Source organism: Tripterygium wilfordii, chromosome 20 (assembly GCF_013401445.1).
Source record: "Tripterygium wilfordii isolate XIE 37 chromosome 20, ASM1340144v1, whole genome shotgun sequence".
Classification (NCBI taxonomy): domain Eukaryota; kingdom Viridiplantae; phylum Streptophyta; class Magnoliopsida; order Celastrales; family Celastraceae; genus Tripterygium; species Tripterygium wilfordii.
In genome coordinates this window covers 8,499,229-8,523,338 of record NC_052251.1, presented here as the reverse complement: position 1 = coordinate 8,523,338, position 24,110 = coordinate 8,499,229, and the positions used below count along the sequence as shown (strand labels likewise).

Sequence of the window (24,110 nt, the reverse complement as noted above, 5' to 3'; positions counted from 1 at the left end):
TTTCGACGACTTGTTGGGCCGGAGAAAGGGGTGGGTTTTGAAGCCATTTAGGCTGCTGACATACTAGGGTGTCGATTGTAGGGGACAGTGGCTCAATCGCTCGGATCTAGGTGATTTCTAGCTAAATCAATGTATGTTGGTGGTCAAAGATGATCAAGTTTTGCTTAAAGAGGTCGGAGAAGGTTTTTGGGCGCTCAACCGTCCGAAATGGTTACCGAATGATGATTTTTGGTGATGACTATCAATTTTCAAAATTTTTTAAATTTTTTATCAACTTTAATCTCAACGTTTAGACTTTAGCCCTAAATGAGCAAGCCCGCTTAAATAGATGCATCAAATGCCAAAACAATCAACTGGTCCAAAAATCCAAACCCCTTTAAAAATGTTAGAATTTGGTATTCCAAAAAACCATGCAGGACCACATATATCTACTCTCATTGAGAAACTCAAACCTATCACACAACTCCAAATCCTAGATGCATCAATGCCTCTCTATATACACCCTTTAATTATAACCAAAACCCAATTCCACACACTTGTAACGACACTTACAAAAGCAGTACTTCATTTTAACATTACAACGTTAATAGTTTTATTTACTCCACCATGAAGGATAACATTTTCCTTTCCATGCTTTTCCTTCTCTCATTTTTGCCCTTCATTGGCAATTACATCAATGAGGCTGCGTCGGCTGTACCCTGCATCACGGTGGAGGCCAAGGCTGCTGGGTATGTTGGTTTTGCGATGGGGAAGGACACGATGCCGTCTCCTGCTTGTTGCAGCGGACTCCAACAGCTTGCTCAAATGGTTAAACCTATCGACGATAAGAAGGCGATTGGCCGATGCTTGAAGGGTGCTGTAACTGGATGACGCCTTGTTGAACAAAAATTCTTGAACGGCGCTGTAAAATCCTTGCTCTTCATTGGCAACTACCAATGTTAAATTCCGTCAGTCCTCCAACTAAAAAGGTAATCATCAAGAAACACCTCCCAAAACTCGACTTAACTCTCAAATTTCTGATCCAAGGTAAGTCTTGATGGGTACCTTGCGTCAATTTTGATTCTCAAGTTTCCTTTCTTCCCTCGTTCTTTTGAGTTCGGCATTCCTTCATCTGGGACAACCACCTCAGCACCAGGTTTGATAATATCTGTCAACGGGACCATGAGATTCCTCCCATCCAGGGTGGTTAGGTCTAGGCTCTTTCCTGTCAGGGCCTCAAGCAGTGTTATCTCCTGGTTAACCAGTAGATCATTTCCATCCCTCTTATAAAGTGCATGTGGTTTCTCATCCACTACAAAAATAACATCTGCTGGAATAACACCAGGCTCGACATTACCCTTCTCAGGGAATGTAATCTTTGTGCCCTTCTTCCAACCAGGTTTAATCTCAATGGTCAATATCTCCTCAAGAGTCTGAACTTTACTGCAAGAATATTTTTCATCTATCAACTCCAATAACAAATGCGTGGCAGATATTCACTCAAAGTTAGTAAAAACAGAACAAACTAAAAAATAAAATCGATGCAAAGTAATGACATAATATGCCCGTATCATTAAAATGTAACTATTGTTTTTCAAACAAATTTGGCCAAGTCCATAACGCTAGAAAGGAAATCCAACTACCAAAAAAGAAAATTTTCACTCCAATTTGCCTTACAATGCAAAGCAATTCACTCATAAGTCAACAGGTCAGCTTGTAACTATAAGCAGAAGAGAACAAATAATGCATAAGCAGCAAAAACATGGAGATAAATTCTCCCAATGTAACTATCAGTCAAGATATAGGATTGCAAAGAAGTTAGTTACCGTGAAACAAAGAAATATTCTTAAGGCATTTTAGACGTCAACTGACAATCATTTCAGGAAGGTACTTCCATCTTGGAACTCATCAAAGAACAATCTGACTCCTATGCTCTATTTTGCAAGGAAATCTTTATTTAAATACTTTCAGCAGAAACACCTTCAAACTGAGTAATTTCAACTCAAACCTTGAGCAGCAGTGCCAACTTTACCTTGCTGCTGAGCAGGAGCACAATATACCCCACTGATACTGCTATTGAAACTGTTAACAGATAACAAACACAAACACGTAGCTCCAAACTAATCTGAATGATAATAAGCATAGGCATTATAGAAGTGCCTACCTGACTCAATTATATGCAAGGCATCAAGGACTAAGTAGGCCCTTTAAGGAATTGACGTAATTGTTTGACAACAATCCTAACCATTTCATTCTTTTTATAATTCCTTTCAACCATAGCCTACAGGTATCAAAGACTATATGTCTTGGATAGAATAGGAGAACATGCGGTGTAAAACACCCATGTATGATTAATCAATGCTATATGTAATGTGGCTCAAAAGAATGCACCTTTAAGCTTTAATATGTGGATAGTGTGGTGATGCATCAACCAGATGCGAGATTTCACTGTTACATTAGGGAAGTCTATGACACCTATTCATTTCCACGAATTACTAGGCTTGAACCGAGTCAAGTATCTGGATTTGCAGTTTTGCTAAATTTTACTAAATTTCGTTTATGTAGGAACAAAGTACGTAAAATTTATGTAAATATACAAGCACTGTCAATTTTGCACTGCATAAGCTCTAGCAATGAAAAGCTGGTTATGCGCCCCAATTTAATGTTTGCAGCTGTGTTAACGTACTGCCTGGCAATACTAGAGCCACCCAGCTCGGCCAGCTGCATTAGAAAATTGTAATTTTGCCGATACTGGCCTTAATTTTCATCGATTAGAACATTGATAAATTTCTTTATGTAGGAACAAATTACCTAAAATTTATGTAAATATACAGGCACTGTCAATTTTGCACTGCATAAGCTCTAGCAGTGAAAAGCTGGTTGTGCGCCCCAATTTAATGTTTGCAGCTGTGTTAACTTACTGCCTGGCAATACTAGAGCCACCCAGCTCGGCCAACTGCATTAGAAAATTGTAATTTTGTCGGTACTGGCCTTAATTTTCATCGATTAGAACATTGCTAAATTTCTTTATGTAGGAACAAATTACCTAAAATTTATGTAAATATACAGGCACTGTCAATTTTGCACTGTATAAGCTCTAGCAGTGAAAAGCTGGTTATGCGCCCAAATTTAATGTGAGCAGCCGTGTAAACTTACTGCCTGGCAATACTATAGCCAACCAGCTCGGCCAGCTGCATTAGTAAATTGTAATTTTTGTTGTACTAGCCTTAATTTTCATGGATTAGAATATTCCTAAATTTCTTTATGTAGGAACAAATTACCTAAAATTTATGTAAATATACAGGCACTGTCAATGTTGCACTGTATAAGCTCTAGCAGTGAAAAGCTGGTTATGCGCCCCAATTTAATGTGAGCAGCTGTGTTAACTTACTGCCTGGCAATACTGGAGCCAACCAGCTCGGCCAGCTGCATTAGTAAAATATAATTTTGCCGGTACCGGCCTTAATTTTCATGGATTAGAACATTTTTTCAGGTGGTTTAAGTATCAGGAATAGCGTCTAACTGGTTAGGATGAGCAAAAAAAATATTGACTCTTTCCTAATTGCTTCATTTGTGGGAGATGGTAGTTGTATGATCTGATTATTTCACATACCAACTCCGTACTTATGATTAATGCTTTTACAAACAAGACATGCATGAAGTATGTTGATTTGATGCTGCAGTATGGAAGCTGGGAAGCTTGAATCTATGCAAAAGTTAGATTTATTAATTTTGGGATTTATATAAATTCTTACAATCGGTGAAAATTGTAATTTATATTTTTCCTGAAATAGTCTTTAGTATAGTAATCTCGGTTTGAGTCTTATTGTTGAGTCTTTAATTAGTCATTTTAAAGTCAACATATCTTTTTTTAATCTGTTTCCCAAATTAATTACTTATTTAATTGGCGCATGCTTTCTACTCATTTATTCCATTTATGCTTGCAGCAGTATCCTGGTTTACTGTTCAACTCAAAGAAAAGGCAACCATAACCTCTTCTCTCTTTTGCATCCAATTTTTTTGTGACACTACTCCTAATACTCCCCTTTAATCTCCATAGCATTTTCTAGGCTTTTTCACCAAAATCCGCAAAAATTCACCCAAAAACACTTGTAGGTCAGATTTTCTAAATTTTGCCCTCGCGACCTTTCAAACGAGGGCCTTGAAGTCAATCCCTAAGTGAACCAGGAAAAATTCCTACGTCGATTTAATTATTTGCATGCATGCATGCATGCTACTCTTTTCTTCCTTTCTTGCTATAGTGTCTCAGGTCACCACTCAAGGTTCACAGTAATGGGACAACCATAACTTCTTCTTCCTCTCTTTTACATCCAAACTTTCATCTCACACCACACCCTTATATTCCCCTTAATCTCCATACCGTGTTATAGCCTTTTCGACACCAAAATTCGTGAAAATTGCATGTTTTCGTCACTGCCAGATATGTTTTCCACTTCAGGAACCTAAATAAATTTTAAGCAATCCTCATTTCTTTCAACCCTCAAAATTCAACATAAACACCCGAAGGTCTGATTCTCTAAATCCGTCCTAAATCATTTGATTGGATACACATCTCAGGTTACCTAGAGCACAATTTGCAGCAGTGGATACTACCCCAAAACAGTAGTCACTTGCACCCTTCTTTTTTCTTAAAACCTTGGCCTAATGGCTTTACTCCACATAGCCATAGTCTTCTAATGTGAGAAACCTATTCAATTAATAACATATTAAGATCTCTGCCAATATCCTTGCTCTACAGATTCATTAACACAGTTTCTTTATTACACCCACCTCCATCCCTTAAAAACCTAACTAAAACAGAAGCAGAACTCCTAGAACTCCTTATATTATATAAATATGTAAAGAAAAGTGAAAAGAAAACAAAAGAAATGAACATACCCAGAAGCATTGTAGATATCCCTGAAATTCGCATCTTCTTCTTCACACCTTTGCACAGTTACTCCAAGCTGCTGCAGGGCAGTACATTCTCAACCAGAAGAGCCTTCTTCAAGGCTACATTATTCCGACTACCAGATTTCCCCTCCTTCTCTGATCCAAAAAGCTCCTTGTAGATATCATGAGCGTCCCTGGGGTTGAACCTGAAAGAGGGGTTCGGGTGCTGATGCTGGCGATGATAATAGTTTTCGCGGTTGGAGGAGGAAGCAGAAGAAGCCGGCGACGGAGAGGCCTGACCGGACTTCAAACCCTCCTCGCCGTAGAGGTCGTAGATCTGGCGCTTCTGGGGGTCGCTAAGGACGTCATAAGCCTAAGAGATTTGCTTGAACTTGGCTTCGGCCTCGCTTCTCTTGGCAGAAGGGTTCTTGTCAGGGTGCCATATCATGGCGAGTCTCTTGTAGGCTTTCTTCAGATCATCCTCGCTCGCATTCCTGTTCACTTTCAATATGTTGTAGTAATCAGCCCCCATACCACCCCCTCACTCTCTATCTCCCTCTCTCGTCTCTATCGAGTCTATTCGTATGTGTATGGAGTCTATAGGCGGTGGCGGCCAGCGAAATGGGAATGCGGCGGTTATTTGGTGGCCAAGAAAAACACGGGGAGGCGCGTTGTGAGTTCCAACTACGGGGATTTTTTTTACAGCAGACTCCACTTTAATAAATAAGAAGTATTTAAAATTTTTTTAAAAATAAAATAAAATTATGAATGTATTTTGATCGTGTTTACGAATCTAACGGTATAATTTTCATCCGAAACAAAAATCAAATTCATCACAAGATAGACATATAATGTTACGGGTTTATATTCAATGGTTCACAATTTTCATCTCTTTTTCATGTTCAATTTGATTTTTGTATGAGACAAAAAATATACCATTACACTCGTAAACCTGATCAAAACACATCCATAATTTTTTTTAAAAAAAAAAAAAATTTTAGTCCCTTTAGATTCATTACAGCGGGACCTGCTGTAAAAAATTTACAGCAGGTCCCAGCCACCCCAACTACGGAGTGACTTTTCAAACTCACGACACGCACGATAGTTTTAGTGACGATAGTTTCTCGGCCCAATTGAACGACCCAGATCCGGCCCATTAACCCATTTTCTGATGGGAAAATGATATATGGGAAATTTCAGGTTAGCTACAAAGTAGAAATCTCCACTAAGCATAACTGGAATTGTCAAAATATAATCTCTCTAATCTTTCCTCTGTAGGATCTAATGGCAACACAAGAGGGTGATGAATTGTGTATTTTCTCTACTTTTAGTCTAAGTGTCCACTTCTCAGACTCTTTTTGTATTCACCCTAGCGGAAGTTATTTAATCGCTTTGATCATAGTCGTAGACAATGAGGACATGCATTACAATCAATTAATTATCATAACCAACTTGATATCACAATGAACAAACTCTAATCTAGAATGAAATCCCTAAGTAGACCGAGAAGCACAAGGTGGTGCTATGGTGGCTTTGTTTTACATGACTAATATTGTAGGGCTTGATTCTAACACACTTAGTTCACAATGATGGAATTTCTCAAGAGCACAAATCCACCAAGACTATCAAGTTAATATAATGGCATGCATATTGGACGGATTTGATGTGTGATAATAAAGCACATCCAATATGATCACGATAATACAAATAGGCTCTAATTGATAGTTAAGTCCCATGTTGGGCCTTGAGCACCAATGTGTATTCTTGGTGACCGTAAGTCATCTAGTATAGTATGGACTCGAACTAAAACATATGGGTCACAACAATATGAATATTAATGTATATAATTCAGTCCAAGAATGTACAAAGGATTTAAATCAATATATAAGCAAATAAGATCAAGTAGTTAAACAAACTAGATAAGTAACCCTAGAATCAAGAATCAATCAAGTATGGATATAAACACATCAAACATGAGTATACCTAATGAAAATTCAGATTTGACAAAATATGCACAAACTTGATTCTAGCAACCTAAATAATCAATTTCAATGCATGTGATACAAATATGATATGCTAATTGAAATTGCATGAAAGAAAACCGCACAAAGGATTTATAGTGGTTCGGCTTAACCCAAGCCTACTTGATCGTATGATATTCTATCTATTTTTATACCTCACTTTATATTTATTTTGTAGGAATGGACATGATTATTGCATAATTTATCTTTGGTTTGATTTGTAGGTTAATCGCACAAAATGGTGAAAAAAAGAATTTCTTGGACCTATGATTTAAGCCCACCGGAGAACCCCACAAGTTCAAGGATTATTTCAAGTCCAATCCTAGTTAAACAATAAAATAGGGTTTTGTAAGGTGTCCTAAAAAGAAGGAAATCAAAAGAAGACAAATTAAGCAAGGAAATGTGGCATTACTATTGAAGGAAATCAAAGTCAAGTGGAGAAATAGGAAAGCAGTAAAGAGAGAAACTATGTGACCGTGTGACTAGAGACGTAAAAGGTATCAGAAATTCACACCCCCATCCACACAAACTATATTGTCCGCTTTGGATTGTTCAGTTCTCGTGGATACATCGAGTCTGCATGGGTTTGTTCCTCCCTAGTCTAGCAAGTGGGCTAAGCCCAACTCACCACACTAGGGAAAATACCTAGTTATGTGTTGAAGGTGGGCTTTGTCCTTATTAACCACTCAATTGGGATTGTCCCAACCGATGTGGTATTTTGAGTCTTAACACTCCCCCACACTTGTGGGCTGGGTTATGCCAGACTCAACAAGTGGAGTAGAGGCTACGTCCAATAGGATCGAATTACTCCGATACCATATCAGAAATCTTCACCCCCATCCACAGAAACTATATTGTCCGCTTTGGGTTGTCCGGTTCTCGTGGATACATCGGGCCCGCACGGGTTTGTTCCTCCCTAGTCTAGCAAATGGGCTAAGCGCAACTCACCAAACTAGGGAAAAGGCCTAGTTATGTGTTGAAGGTGGGTTTTGCCCTTATTAGCCACTCGGTTGGGATTGTCCCAACCGATGTGGTATTTTGAGTCTTAACAAAAGGAGAAGACTTGCATGGCATGTAAAAGAAATAAACAGAATTGAAGGAAATCAAAGAATGAATCATAATTGGTTTGCAATTGAAGGAAGTCCCCATGCAATATAAATTGGAGAGTCACTGCTGCACAAGAGGAGAGAATTGGAGAGCCTCATATTCTATAGCTTTTGTTCTCGTTCTTCTATCTAGTTTTTCTCTTTATTCTTGTTCTTGGTTCATGACTTTTTCATATTTAGTTTTCTTGTGTTCGTGTAGCATTAGTAGCTAAATCTCTTTTTGTTAGGGCTTGATGTAGCCTAGTATGAATATTGCAAATATTTCAATTTCAATGAATGCATAATTTTGGTTCAGGATTCTTGTCTTTAATTTCCATGCTTATAGTCTATTGTTTGTTTGATTGCTTGATCACCAATTGAATGCTCAATTAGGCTCATCTAGCTAGGACTAAGGAACGAACCGAATTCACATGTCTTAGTGGAACCGAAATTAAAGAAATCAATTGTCGATTGTCATGAACAATGTTTAGGGGATTGATTGGTTGTTATAGTTCTTTAGATCGTAATGAGTTATTAGCCTTGGGTTAACGATTACGAAGCAAACAGGATTAATCCATTGTTAATAAAATTTGTTGACACCGCGAACGAACGAACCAACATATTTAAGAAAGAATCAACCCTTGAATTGGGACCACAATTATGTGTTAATTAATTGAATGCTTGTGATATGATTGCTAGGTGAAATCATTACCCTAAGCTTCTCACATCTCGGTGACAAAATTCTGAATTTTGCTTCTTTGTTAGTTTAGGTTACTTACATCAATCATTCTCCTATTATCTTATTTTCATTCAATTCATTCATTAAGTTCGGTACAACAATTAAATTAACTTGTCTCCGTGGGATCGACCTTGTACTTGTATACACTGTGTTATACGTAGACTATTGTACACTTACGAGAAATATTACATCACTACTCCACTCCCCAAGTCCCACTTGGGAATTTCCACTATGCTTGTTTAAAGGAGTCAAGCACAACTCCTCACACTTAGTTTTAAAGCTAACCAAGAAGCTTGGTATTTTTACAAGACAAATACCAAAATTTTACAACCCAATGTGTGGTTTCTAGCTCACCAAACTAACTCCATCAACAACTCGGTTTTAGCAGTCCGAAAACTCATCTCAACTAAACCCTCTCTTTTGAGTGTCTTTAAGGTAGCCGGGTGTAAGGGTAGTGTTTAGGCTCAAGGTATCTCTTTAGGTAGCTAGATAGGAAAGTGTTTAGGCTCCATGAAGATCTAGAAAAAACTGAATATAGGAAATGAGGAGTAGAAATTCAGATTTGAATTTTCTTGTCGCTAGGATTTTGATTTGCAAGGGATGTCAACAAGTGAACTTGTATGAAGTAAGGCTTGAATATGTGAAAGGAGTGGAGAAAAAAACCTTTAATGAATTTTCAAAATCCAAGTTCAAGGGTTTGAGAAATATAGTTTCTTGAGTAAGAAAGATGTAGAGAATAAGGAATAACTCAACATTGACAATATAGCTTAGGCTTTGGCTAGAATGCTCTCAAGGATCAAATATAGGAAGAATTGAAGCTTGAAGATGAAGAACAACTTGAGAGGATGAAGCTTGTATGTTTTGGCCAAAGCTTAGAGAAAGAGAAGTTAGGGTTACCTTTTTGTCAAATGTGAGGTACAGTCTCAAGTGATTGTAGCCATTGGATCAAGAATGAGAAATCTTGGCCTTTGATTTAATATGGACGTTTGAGACTAAGAGAGAGGTGAGAGAGAGAAAATTTTGTCTTTGAAAAGTATCTCTTGACTTGAGCAACCTAGGCCATTAGATGGAGAAAGTTTAATGTAGGCCATTGGATGAAGTGTAGAGAAAGTGGAGTGCAATGTTTAATCTTTCACCAATGGATCAAGAATGAATATTTTGGTGTGACAAATGTGGAGCATTGAATTAAGGAAGCTTTAGGGGGAAGGTTGGCTTTTGAAATAAAGCTTCCAAGTTCCAACATGTGAAGAGAGATAAAAGGTGAGGTGATATTGTACTTTTTGTCCCCCTTTGATTTTATCTCTTCTTTTGCTTTTCTCTTAGGCTCCCAAGTCTTCTAGTCCAATTGCAACAAAGTTTGACTTGTCTCATTTGTCATGTCATCACTGCCACATCAGCCATCATGTTGACTTTGACCAAAAAGTCAATTCCTTTTCAATTGGTCTCCCAATTAAGCTCGAAGACATCTTTGACATACTTTGACCATCTTTGACCATAAATTTGACTTTGTTAATCATGTTTGACCATGATAATCATTCATATGAGCTTGGTTAATGTCATCATATTGATACTTGGTCAATTCGATCATCCTACACACAATTAAACTCAAGACATGCTATGTAAGCTTTGTCAGGGTTTCTTATAATGTTAGTCCATGTTAGTTCAATAAATTAATATCATTTAAGCACAACTAAACTAATAAAATATAAGTCTTGAATTCCCATACATTACGGGTAGGACATATAGGTCTAGGATTTCTCATGGACATAATAGATCAAAGAGTTCAATCAACATGCTTTTGTAATCACTTGAACATATATATCCAACATCCCCTTTTTTTTCCTTTCAAGAATAATTACAAGACCCATACATTGTTCCCAACAACAATGGAGGTCAAAAGCCACCAATCATGAGGTATAACGACACAAACTTATGAATAACACCCATTTCAAAGATGTTCCTTAATAGGAACACAAAATTTCCATCAAAATGTCGAAAACACCAACACTTGTATCGCACCCATACCAAAATTAGATCAGCAAATGCAATCGAAACCAATCAAAAATTTTAATATCAAATCCATCGTTCAGAAGCAAACATGCACCCATACCAAAATTTACATACTACCTCAAAATACCAAATTCTTCAATCACCAACAAACTTACTCCCATTCGAGGTTCATAGATTCATTTTAACTTCTAAAATTTCACATTAATTACCTCCATCAAACCCATAATTCCATCCAAGTTCAAATATTTACCAAATTAACCTACAACGTTTAGAAATAGTCTCACCCATCCAAACGTATCCAATGTTCTTACAAATCTAACTGAATGGGCGAATCATAAGAGGCATGTCCACTAATGACTCGTAGGCGTGAATCAAGATATTGATGAAACCGAATATGGAAGGGTACACATGGATAGCAGAATGAAGGATTTCAGAATCGATACAAAATAACATATTCGGATACGAAAATCAAAGCTAGAGAAACAATATTAGAACTCCTGCACGCCTTGGATTTAGTGGTAGAGTAAATAAAGGGCTCAACTTTCAGTTCAAAAATGTGCGCTTAGGATAGATTGATATCTTAATGTTAAATATGTCATTTGTGGCATGAGAATGACTAGGTAGGCTTTTGTATTAGCATTTTCCATTTGTCATTATACTGCTATTAGATTAGATCTACGTAGTGTGGTTCTTTTAATTGAAAGAAATTAATAGCTGTACTTTTGGATTTTATAGTGAAGAATCTAACACCAAGCTTACATATGTTCTAAAAGGATTTCTTTTATATATTGTAGTATCAAGCCCATTTACTAAGGATTTCGCTGTGGGAAAGGCTATAAAAAAATTGAATACCCCTATAAGAGGTGAACTCCTTGAACAATGATTAAGGATTACGTATGTTGAGGATGTAAAAAAATTGAATACCCCTATAAGAGGTTTGATGATATCTGTCAACGGGATCATGAGATTCCTCCCATCCAGGGTAGTTAGGTCAAGGCTCTTTCTTATCAGGGCCTCAAGCAGTGTTATCTTCTGGTTAACCAGCTAGTAGATCATTTCCATCCCTCTTATAAAGTGCATGTGGTTTCTCATCCACCACAAAAATAACATATGTTGGAATAACATCATGCTCAACATTACCCTTCCCAGGGAATGTAATCTTTGTGCCCTTCTTGCAACCAGGTTTAATCTCTATATATAGTCAATATATATCTCCTCATGAGTCCGAACTTTACTGCAAGAATATTTTTCATCTATCAACTCCAATATAACAAACAGTGGCAGATATTCACTCAAAGAAAACATGGAGGTAAATTTTCTCAATGTAACTATCAGCCTCAAGAGATATTTAAATACTTTAGATGTCAACTGACAAACATTTCAGGAAGGTACTTCCATCTAGGAACTCATCAAAGAATGATCAACTCCTATGCTCTATTTTCAAGAAAAACTTTATTTAAATACTTTCAATAGAAACACCTCCAAACTGAGCAATTTCAACTCAAATCTTTAACAACATTGCCAACTTTACCTTGTGGCGAGCAAGAGCACAATATACCCCCACTGATACTGCTATTGAAACTGTTAACAGAAAATAAACACAGACATGTAGCTGCAAACTAATCTGACTGATAATAAGCATAGGCATTATAGAAGTGCCTACCTGATTCAATTATATGCAAGACATCAAGGACTAAGTAGGCCATTTAAGGAATTGAGGTAATTATTTATGTCACCAATCCTAACCATTTCAGTCTTTTTATAATTCCTTTCAACCATAGCCTATAGGTATCAGAGATTATATATGTTTTGGATAGAATAAGAGAACATGCAGTGTAAAAGTAAAACACCCATGCATGATTAATCAATGTTAGATGTAATGTGGATATAAATCTAGTTCAACAACTTCCATCTTGGTTTTCTTCCACCTTGACATGTGGTGATGCAGCAACCAATGAGAGATTTAACTATTATACCAGGGAAGTCTATGACACCTATTCATTTCCATGCATTATTGGTTTGAACGAATGAAGTATTTGGATTGGAGTTTTCTATTACTTAATAGACTCGTAGCTAATCAACCGTGAAACTCAAGGATTTCAAAACTTCAACCAGCCTAGTAACTGGACAAGAATTCATTCAGCCTAAAAAGCTACAAGCCTCTCAACTATTAGAAAATTTCAACTATTCTTACATCACATGCAAGCCCTAGTACCTGTAATATCCCATATAAATCTCAAGCCTTGGCCACCTACAGCGAAGGAGAAGATGGCTAACAGTTTATGTATCCTCTTTAAAAGGAAGCATCTATTTGCTGAGTGCTACCCTTTTCTGTACAAGTGATCCAAAGTGAGAATTTTATTCTAAGTGCCTTCCTAAATTTTGGTCACACGCTTTGCCAAATTTCTTTATATAGGATCAAAATACGCAAAATTTATGTAAATATATAGGTACTATCAATTTTGCACTACAAAAGTTAGATTTATTAATTTCCGCACCATAATCAGCACAAAACTTCACCCAAAAACAATTGTAGGTCAGATTTTCTAAATTTTGTCCTCGCCACATTTCAAACAAGGGTCTTGAAGTCTATCTCTAAGTGAACCATGAAAACTTCCTACCTCAATTTAATTATTTGGTGGCATGCATGCTCCTCTTTTCTTTCTTTCTTGCTATAGCGTCCCAAGTCACCATTCAATGTTCACAGCAATGGAACAACCATAACTTCTTCCTCCTCTCTTTGACATCGAAACTTTCATCTCAGACTATAACCTTAAATTCCCCTTAATCTCCACACCGTGTTATAGTCTTTTCGACATCAAAATCCATACAAAATTGTATGTTTTCCTCACTGCCAGATATGCTTTCCACTCCAGGAACCTAAATGGATTTGAAGCAATCCTCATTTCTTTCAACCCTAAATTCAACAAAAACACCCAACGGTCTGATTCTCTAAATCCACCCTAAATCATTTGATTGGAGAATGGAGATACGTCTCAGATTACATGGGCCACAGTTACAGCAGTGGATACTACCCCAAAATATTGGTATCGTGCAGCCTTCTTTTTTCTTGAAACCTTAGCCTTACTTAACAAAGCCTTAGTCTCTAATTTGTGAAACCAAATCAATTAATAACATATTAAGGTCTCTGCCAACGTCCTTGCTCTACAGATTATTCATTAACCCAGTTTCTTTATTACACCCACCTTCATCCCTTAAAAACCTATCTAAAACAAAAGCATGACTCCTTTTTCTAGGAACAAATCCCATCCATGACAAAAACACCCACAATGAAGATTTATGAAATACCCACCATTATATGTGTGGATGAATAAAAATGTCATGCCTAGTCAGCATAATAGGTGGCATACAAGAGAATGACTTCCTATAGAGAATCCTAACAGTCATGTAATCCCACTTAACAATCAATCTTGTATGATCTGAAGAAATAACTACCTAAGAGGGAAACCTCACAGATGATCTCTTAGTGTCAATTAGGATGATTCAAATTCAAATTAAGATATCAAGACTCACATGATAATGTCAAGGAGGAACATCACATCCTTACTAGTCAACAAAAGAAGACGAGGTCTTACCTCGCATGAGATTTGCCAAAGAGGCATTATTCTAAAGCCGAGGTTCGACCTTGCGTAGATATGTAAATGAGACATCATACAAAGACGAGGTCTAACCTCATAAAAGATTTACCTAAGAGACATCATAAAAAGGTGAGGACCAACCTCGCATGAATTACCAAAGAGGCATTGGAAAAGCCGAGGTCTAACATGACACAAAACTACAAAGACAAGGTCCAACGTCATAAAAGATTTGCCAAAGAGGCATTGGAAAAGTCGAGATCTAATCCCACACAAAACTACAAAGAAGCATTAGCAAGTTAAGGACTAACCTCTCATAGATTAGACAAGCTCAAACCTCGCACAAGATAAGCCAGAAAGGCACCATGAGGTCTTACCTCGACAAGTTGATATAAACGTCTGAAGATGTTAGTAAAGAATAACACCAAAGGCACCATGCATGTAGAATGTTGATCACACCCGCTCCATGTGGAGGGCAGAGGATGCCCGCTCCTTCGTAAAGATGACCACTCCCGGTCCATCCAGAAGAATGATCACACCCGTTCCATGTGATATGTAGACGACACAAGAAAATACAACTACTATCTTTCACATCCTGCCAAGAAATTGTTTATTTACATTCAGTGATGATACTAAATTAAAAGGTCTCATAATCAATCACTTTATTATGATGCATTGATTTCCATATAGGCATATTTAAGATTGCATTGTTTAATGATTTCCAATTGGACCTATTACTAGTAGCGAAGTTTCTTTGACAAGAACTCCTTATATGATGACAGCCTGCCACAACTTGGATTTTACCTTTTTGATGCTTATATAGTTCCATGGGCAACTAGATAGTGCTCAGGGGCTTGTTATATGATTACACCTTAACTAGGTAGAACTCATAATTCTTAAATGAAGAATGAGCGTCGGAGTGCCCCCAGGCCATGAAAGGTAGCCGGTTCTTGTTTTGCAAGGTGGAGATTCACCGTCTACGTCACAACCTGAACCCCAGCTGCTGACGTCTAAGGTCATGCAGATTTTTGCATCGACAATATGTTTTTAAATATGTAAAGAAAAGCGAAAGGATAAGAAACGAACATACCCTGGTGCATCATAGATATCCCTGGAAATCAGCATCTTCTTATTCACACATTTGTACAGTTCCCCCAAGCTACAGGGCAGTAGCTTCTCAACCAAGGAAACTTTTCGGCCAGGCCTTATTCCCCCTTCATCCAACCATGGAATGACTATCATAAAAAAAGAAATTAATTTAGGAACCATCTCCTAAACAATAAACTCAAAGAAGAAGAATAAAGAAATGTTACTGTGACATTCGCGGTACTCAAATCTTCCACCCGCGTCATCTTGGCGTACTCCTCCGGGTCTCTATGCTTAGTTCATTCATTTGACAAAGAACGGATAATGTGCAGCCTCGATTGGTGATGAACTTCTTCTCCACCCCTTCTGTCTGCAATTTTGTTGCTTTCGTCTACGCTTTTTCTTTCCATTCCGCTTCATTCCCGTTGAAATTTACCAGAGAAAAAAGAACCCTTCTTTCTGCAACTTTGTTGCTTTCGTCTACGCTTTTTCTTTCCATTACGCTTCTTTCCCACTGAAATTTACCAGTGAAAAAAGAAAAGGAAACGAAAGGAAGAGATTCTTTGGAGGTGTTTGAAAGAAAAAGAGAAATGGAGATGGATGATGAATCAAAGTGGTTGGGTTAAACGGGAAGTCCGCCAAACGAGTTAAATTGTATTGCAAAATCTCTTTCTGGACGACTTAAATTGTTTTAAGAGTTTAATGTTTTGAAAACCGGCCGGTCGGCCGGTCCAACCGGTGAGCAGGCCTGGTTCATCCAGTTGGCTACATAAGAACCAACGATTTTTTTGTGTTAAGAGTTAAATAGTCTTAGTATCTTGCCAGCACTTGCTAAAGTCCCTTTCTCCCTTGTTAATCTTAAATTAACATAAGTTGTGTCTCCAAAATACCTAATACCACCAAAATTAGCTTTCTATTCCGAATGAAATGATAGGAAAGAAAGATAAGTCATACATATATAAAGTGGAAAAAAATAAGAACTAGTAAAATGAACACAGAAGAGTAATTCAAAGAGCTCCAAATTAGTTCTTGCATCTAAGTACCTTATTATTGCTAGCATTTGAATCAACTTTGGTCTAACTTGCAAGTAACACACTTTCACTAATTAAAACAAAGATTAATCAACAGAGGCAGAGAAATAGAAACTATCTAAACCATAGAGAAGCTTAGAACAAAGAGATGAGAATGCAAAACAACAAAACAAACAAAGAACGAAGGAGTGTAAATATCGAAAGCCAACAAAAATCCATGCCAATAAGTTGTAGAATCTAAAAAATGCCAAAGATGAAGAACCACAAGCGACGCCCAACAATCTACCTTCGAAAGATGAGAGTAAGAGATTCAAATGAGCCTTGGCGCCAAAAATTAGTCAATGATGTTAAATAATGGCTCATATTAATTAGAAGTATTGTCTAATACCTAAAAGCTCTTAGCAAAGGGAAAGATGTGCAAAAGGGAAGTGAAGCGTACCAATCGAGTAACGTTGTGTATGCCTGTAACGCCTCTGAAACACCTCAACAACTCTGTATCTAAATAGTTCCCAAAAAAAAATCATGGGCGTTGTCCCTAAATCTCCCAACTTTTCGCCCCCCTCACAAAAAAATCATAGCTCCGCCCTTGTATGGTAGGTAAATCAATAAAACGACATAATAAATATTTAAGACAAATTAACCTCATGTTCTCTCTCTTGTATGGTCCATTACTCGAACCGACCATTGCTGAAGGCCCAATCAACATTAATAGTCGGCGTAAGTAGTTCTGTACCATTCATTGCAGCTATTGCATTCTCAGCTTCCTCAAAGTTCTATATTCAACCAATGCATAGCCCTAACAAAATCAACATTATTACTCATTAATAAGTGGCTCAAATCAATTTCCATTAAATGAGGTCTTTTGGGATTACTTTGTGAGGTCTCAATCATTATTCTTCTATTAATATGTCATTATAGTAACATCACAAACAATAACATTCCTTTCTAGATGAGGTAACAAATCTTTGTAAAACGGGCGTGATCCTTCTCCTCACCTCTTTGGGAGCTATTTGCTTGTGATCTTCTTCTATATCCGTTTGTAATTTTATTTTTTTTTTGGGTTTTTTCCCCTTCTTGTTGCCATTAAAAAAAATGCTTGGAAAGATGCAAAACTGTAACATATGTCATTTCCTCAAAAGATCATACTGTCAATATAATTTGTTTCTGCACAAAAGTTACAAACAACACAATTGAGAGATCATCAAATACAAACAACAAGATCAATGTACAAGGATATGTGAAGAAGACTGACACTTCTAGCCAACGTTCAATCTACCTCCCATCTTCTCTTGAACCTGAACTTGCATCTTCGGAAACCGTACAGGGCAGACTTTAGAGATGTGTATATATATATATATATCATTGAATTGACAATAAGGGAAGAAACACTCAGCAAGCATAAGCAAAACAAAATCATCAATCCTTTTAATTTAGACAGCAATAGCTTCACCAGTGAGCCCGTCATGAAGCTGCAATGAACCGTCTTTCATCAAGTTAAGACTCAAACTCTTGAACCTCTCCCTTGAATACTGCCGTGATGCCTTCCTCCAATCGGTACCAGCTTTCATCATTGCAACAAACTCCTCATAGCTGATACGTCCGTCCTGGTAAAAAGTGGCAAAATAGAGCAACTGTTGAAAATAAAACGAAATAGATGAAACAAGGAATGATGGAGATTGGAATTATTATCAGATTTCTCAATATTATGCCTCTGCTTCTTAGACACTACTATTAGTCAGAAAAGAGAAAATACGTTTCTCTGAATTTGATGGAAGTTCGAAATTTTTTTAAAGAATTGTATTTCTTGTACTTTGAATGCATTCGGCAAGTGAAATTCTTGAAGAAAAGATTTGCAAAATGAAAGAGAGAGTGAGGCTCGATAGTCAGACCTTGTCTGTGTCAACTTCGCGCATGATGTCATTCAGCACATCATTATCAGTTTCACCTGCCTCATCTACTAATGCCTCTTCAAGCTCATCTAATTCAATGTAACCACTTCCATCTTTGTCAAAAAACAAGAATGCTTTGCGGAAATGCTCATCATTCTCCATTTTCTGCAAGTGAATAGTCACAGCAACAAATTCTCCATAGTCCAGCACTCCATTTCCATCAACATCGGCCTAAAAATATTACATGATAAAAAATGACGAGACATCAGGTATGGTCAGCAAGTTAGTAAGCCGTAGGATAATGAGAGATGTAGAAACATAATCAGAAAATGATAGGGTTAATTAAGAGCTGGTGATGCCCAGTTCTTTTGATATTAGCAGATTAACTGCAGCAGAAACCAGAATGAATGGTTTTTAAGAACTAAAATGCTTATAAAAAAATAACTGAAATGGAACCAAAAGTGAAATTTCTACTTCAAGAATACATCTAGCTCAACCATGATTTTTTTGTTTTCTGATAGATAGCTCAACCATGCTTGAAGTGCAATACTCATTTGATGCATACTGCAGCAAAACAACAAATAGGCCCCAAAAATGAAGGAACCTAACATCAATGCAAGCCAAATCTGTTGTATCAGGCATTGGACCTATGCGTAGGATTATATGCCTACACATTTAGTATAAGTCTCAGGAGGTGCAGTGGATATGCCTGGCAACAGTTGCATCAGTTAGCTGGAAGAGGAAGCCATGCAGGAAAGTAGGATTAGGTGTGAAAGTTGCATGGAAGCAGGCTGCTGGTTTGATGAGGAGGCTGCTGCTAGGCTTATATTTCTGATCAATTGATCATGCTAAACTTGAATATGCTAGTGTGAACTATGTTTTCATACTTTTCTGCCTAGAAAAGTTATCTTGCAACTGAATTGTGTGTTTCTGCAGGCCCTGAGTGTAGAATTTCTCATTTTGACCCTTTTTTAGAGAAGAAGTTACCAAAGCAACTATCTGTACTTTCATCAGGACCTATCCAAAAGCAAGATAAATGATGATATAAAAGAAGAGAACAAGTACTCTACAGGTTTACCAGAAACCTTTGCATTTATATACAAGTCCCAGATGCTTATTTGGAGATGTGTATATTAACTTTATCTCAGAATTAATTTGAAAAACAAGTCCTAAGGCATGAAGTGGAAGACAATTGGAGAAATCCAGACAGCACGGTTGAACACACTATGACACAACCGGAATTGTAGAAATGCAATAGGCATGAATTCAAATCAAAATAATGGTCACTGGCTCACTGCAAATCTCTGAAAGAGAGGAGTTCTAATACATAATATCAATGAGACTTACCACTTCCATCAACATTTTTATCTCTGGTTCAGCCAATTGTGAACCAACCTTGCGAAGCCCAGCCTTCAACTCCTCGTATGTTACTTTCCCATTGCAGTCAGTGTCCATCAATGTAAACATGTCTCTGATAACCTCAACCTCTTTAACGGATAAGTGTTCTGCAATTACCTGCAGTATTTGATAAGACAGAAAAATATGCAGTTTATAAATTGCACATAACAGTTGCATAACTTGAGCTGACTATTACCCATGTACCAATGTAAAGCTTACCCTGAGGGCTTTCTTTTTGAATCTATTCATCACTGAGAACTGCTTGAGTCTTGTTCTTACAATATCTCCCAATGGAACATTAGGAGCTTTCTTTGCATTTTGTAACCAGGAGTGTTCTGTTTCAAGAAAGCAAAAAAAGAACAAGGAAAAAAAGGGCTAGGATCAACCAACAAAAATATCACTAAAAGCTATATATGCTCAACATGGCACTCATAAATAATATTTTCTTATGAGCATTTTTTTTCTCGCACTTGACAGTTTATTGCTTTTATTTTACGACTTTTACCATTACAAGGGTTTAACATAGATAATGTTAATTTAGCGAGTGATTAGTTTTCTAAAGTTTCTTAATATACTAAATCAATAATTCATTCAGCTGTCTTTGATGCTTGGCCATAATTATGAAGATCAACTACAAATATACTGCAACTATAGTGGATATCAAAGTGATTCTAAACTTTCCATTAGATAGCAGCTATTACATTTCCCACCACTCAATCCGAAAGTCTGACTGCAAAAATCTTTGCGAAGTAGTACAGATAATCAAGGGGGTAAAGCCATTTATATAGAATAAAAATTCTCAGATTCCAGTAATTAAGAAGAAACATAATCTGCAAAATGTTGATGAAGAGACTATTGTTGATACAAACAGTTTAAAATATGGATTTTCAGGGCAACATGGTATATAACTAACTTCCCCAGCAAACGCGTGTCTATCCATGCCAGGATGAGAAAATTGGCTCCAAGGTCAATTGAATATCAAACTGCTTAGAGGACTTACCAAGCACCTGTTGGGCAGTCAAGCGCTTTTTAGGATCTGGCTCTAACATTTGCCGGATAAGGCTTATAGCACTTTGTGAAACCTGAGGCCACGGTTCCCTCTTAAAGTCAATATTCCCCCTCAAAATTGCAAGAGCAACACCCTGTTCAGTCTCTGCCAATTAAAGTTTAATAGAACAACTTTACTGGAAAACGCAGACTTTCCATTTTCATATTCATCAAAGCTTGACAAAGATTTTAACATAATCAGGAACCCAACTACCTGCCCAAAATGGAGGAACCCCACACAGCAAGATATAGAGAATTACTCCAGCGCTCCAAATATCAACCTCTGGCCCGTAATTTCGTCTCAGGACCTCCGGTGCCATATAGTAAGGACTCCCCACAATCTCGGAGAACCTCTCACCTGCCACGAAGGATCCAATTAACCCAGTTCAATCACATAATCCTGGAAACCACTAAATACTTCTCTCGAAATTTCTAAAATATTATTTAAAAAACAAATTTAAAAAGCTCTGCTCCCCAAACACTTCAAAATAAAGGCAGTAAATCCCAAAAAATGCTAAACCCAGAAAACCCAATCGAATCAAAATGAAGAAAACTGTGACAAAAAACCTGAGAAGAATAAATACAATTCACCACAATCATGGGAATTCAACATTCATACCAATGAGACAAAACCCACCACCAATAACTCAACAGTAACTCAACAACTCAACCCATACCAGGCTTGAAAAATACGGACAACCCAAAATCGATGGCCTTAAGGGGCGATTGCTCCTTCTTGTTAGCAAATAGAAAATTCTCAGGCTTCAAGTCCCTATGAATCACACCATTCTCATGGCACATCTTCACAACCTCCATAACTGTTCTAGCAACAGCCGCCGCCGCCCTCTCTGTATAGTGTCCCCTGGCGACGATCCTGTCAAAGAGCTCCCCTCCTTCGCAGAGCTCCATCACCAGATGCACGTTCTCGTTATCCTCATAAGTGGCTCTCAATTTCACCACGTTTGGGTGGTCAGGAAGACTTGACATTATCTGGACCTCTCTCCTTACATCCTCGATGTCGACGGCAGTTCGGAGCTTCCGCTTCGAAATAGACTTGCAGGCGAGGTTCTCTTTGTTCTCGCGGTCCGTACAGAGGTAAGTGATACCGAACTCCCCACGGCCGAGTTCTCGACCCAGTACATACTTGTCCCCGATTCGGGCACGGTGGTTTAGAGGGACGAAGTCTTTGAGGACCCGGATCGGGGCAGGTGAACGGATGGGGTCTTCGATTGAGTATGGATTGGACTTCCGGTCGTGGGTCTTGTGCTTTTGACGGTTACGGTGGGTTTTTGAGGAGGAGTCCGGTGGAGAATTCTCTGGTCTCACGCAGGCGTTACAGTTGCCCATACTGTTTTTCCAGTCAACACAGGAGGAAGAAAGAGAGTTTTGTTGGTTTCGAGTTCAGGCGGAACGGTGCGTTTTACGAGTGGTTGAAAATGGTGACCAAGGAGGGGAGAAGGAGAGAAAACGCGGGGGTAGTTAGAAATACAAAATAGTGGGCTTTTTAAAAAAAAATTCTTGGAATTATTTATTTCAAATATGTATATGATTGACGAGTTAAAAGGGGAGAACATCCTCGTCCGATTGCCTAAACATATTTTTTTTTTATTTTAGAGATCAAATATAGAGAATTAGTCAATAAAAGGTTTGCATCAGATTACCTATAGATTATTTATTTTATATAACATCTACAGAGTGAATGAATTACATTTTATTCCTCATCCGACCAGTTTTTTTTAGAGTTTGAAATCAATGTTTATTTCTAGATAAGTGTTGTGGGAGGGGAGAATTTTTTATTATTTAAGATTTTTAAATAAAATATATTTTTTATATTAATAAAGTAATAAAGCAGAGAGACTCAATTATTATTCAAACAAAGTAAAGAATATGATAATGAAGTTGATGCAATATGTTGGTCGGATAGAGAATTTGTAAAATAGATGACACTAACATATGTTGTCTGTATTTGAGGGAGTATGTTAAAATAAACTTATGCGGATGTTCTGATTAAGAATAAATATTTTATATTTTTTAGCAAAAAACTCATTCAAGAGTTGGACCCCGTCACATGTGAAAAATCACAATCCCAAGCACGTGAATTCTTTGGTCTCATCGTATTACTGCATTGTTTGGCAAATATAAGTTGGAGTATTGAAGTCGATTAACAACGAGTCGTTAGTTGAGATATTGAACTTGACTATGGTAATTCTTAGCATAAGAGGGATGTCGTGAGTCCAAATCTCATTGGTATTTCTATTATATATGAAAGTTTGCAAGATGACCCATAGGTCAGGCCAGTGTGTGCGAATGCCACCCTGCATTCTCTCTCACTAAGCATTGACCCATGTGTCAACTGGTCCATAAGGGGATGCGGAGTCTTCTATGTTGACCCTGAGTTTACCAGCCAATTATCTGCGGACAGCTAGGTAGGTTCCACAAAAAAATAAAAAATAAAAATTGGAGTGGAATGAGTAGGTTCAATTTTTATGAACTCTGTTAGAATGACAATATCCCGCATCGCTTTGAGAATATCAAACAATGTTGTTTATAATTCAAGCCTAACTCCTCAACACTTGACAGTCAAACAAAAAAGAATCCAATGATGTATATTGAAAAAATGATTAATGAAAATATCATGGGAAACACTAATTAATATGGTCAAATACAAAATTAAGATGTATAAAATTTCACCAAGTCAAAATAGAGAAAATAGTCAAGTCTCTTACTTAGTATACTAGATTTGAAAAACTAAACTATATCTCACAAAACTTTAATTTTCTATTTGTTTTGCTTCTCTCTTGTTAATTTTATAAGTTGAGGATCTCTTCAATTAATTATGGAATAAATTAGATGATTAACAAAGTAATTGATATTATAAAATATATAGTTGGGGTTCCCACAATCAAATTGGTCAAGATTATAGTTGAACCATTATTTCAAAAGAGGGTTTCAACAACTCCAAAATTGACTTCTTCAAAAACCTAAACCATACCAAAGTTTTTCATTAAAATCTACGCAATTAATAAAGCACATCTAACAACACTATTCTTTGCCTTGCAATTTCTTCCCTCTTGACAAGGACCCCCAACCCTTTGTCAACACAAATAAAAGAGGTTAAAACCACTCAAAAGTTACCCTACGTAAATTTTTTTTTACATGGAAACGATGGTTATTTTCGTTCGAAATTGTATTGAATAAACTCATGAGCCTGCACAATCAGAGGCGGATTTGGGGGACTACAACACATTTAGGAATTTTTTTATATAATATATATATAACACTTTTTTTTGAAACGGAGAGGATGAATTTGAACCCTAATCACTAGGGTAATATACA

At 37.2% G+C, this 24,110-nt stretch overlaps 2 protein-coding genes and 1 pseudogene across 2 annotated transcripts; 1 reads left to right on the top strand and 2 right to left on the bottom strand.

Annotated features, from left to right (window-relative positions):
• Positions 1 to 489: 489 nt before the first annotated feature.
• LOC119987573 lies at positions 490 to 5,551 on the bottom strand (annotated as a pseudogene).
• On the top strand, positions 573 to 902 carry LOC119987574 (non-specific lipid-transfer protein D, cotyledon-specific isoform-like). The gene has a single exon (XM_038832515.1). The coding sequence runs from the start codon at positions 607 to 609 to the stop codon at positions 868 to 870; it is 264 nt and encodes an 87-aa protein (XP_038688443.1). The 5' UTR covers positions 573 to 606; the 3' UTR covers positions 871 to 902.
• An 11,992-nt stretch (positions 5,552 to 17,543) lies between the features above and the next one.
• On the bottom strand, positions 17,544 to 22,121 carry LOC119987157 (calcium-dependent protein kinase 10-like). Its single transcript, XM_038831954.1, has 7 exons — positions 21,452 to 22,121; positions 20,989 to 21,132; positions 20,728 to 20,880; positions 19,947 to 20,062; positions 19,677 to 19,844; positions 18,330 to 18,560; positions 17,544 to 18,044 (listed from the first exon to the last, which is right to left on the bottom strand). Exons 1-7 carry the CDS (start codon positions 22,119 to 22,121, stop codon positions 17,871 to 17,873), a joined length of 1,656 nt encoding a protein of 551 aa, XP_038687882.1. The 3' UTR covers positions 17,544 to 17,870.
• Positions 22,122 to 24,110: the final 1,989 nt, after the last annotated feature.

What these genes read in the sequence shown, in the direction of transcription:
- LOC119987574 (XM_038832515.1), top strand. Translation starts at nt 607, where the DNA reads ATGAAGGATAACATTTTCCTTTCCATGCTTTTCCTTCTCTCATTTTTG.
- LOC119987157 (XM_038831954.1), bottom strand. Translation starts at nt 22,121, where the DNA reads ATGGGCAACTGTAACGCCTGCGTGAGACCAGAGAATTCTCCACCGGAC. An exon ending in GTCCGTATTTTTCAAGCCTG is followed by an intron (nt 21,133 to 21,451) that starts GTATGGGTTGAG and finishes CCTTCGTGGCAG; the next exon opens with GTGAGAGGTTCTCCGAGATT. An exon ending in GCGAAGTTGACACAGACAAG is followed by an intron (nt 18,045 to 18,329) that starts GTCTGACTATCG and finishes ACTTTTTACCAG; the next exon opens with GACGGACGTATCAGCTATGA.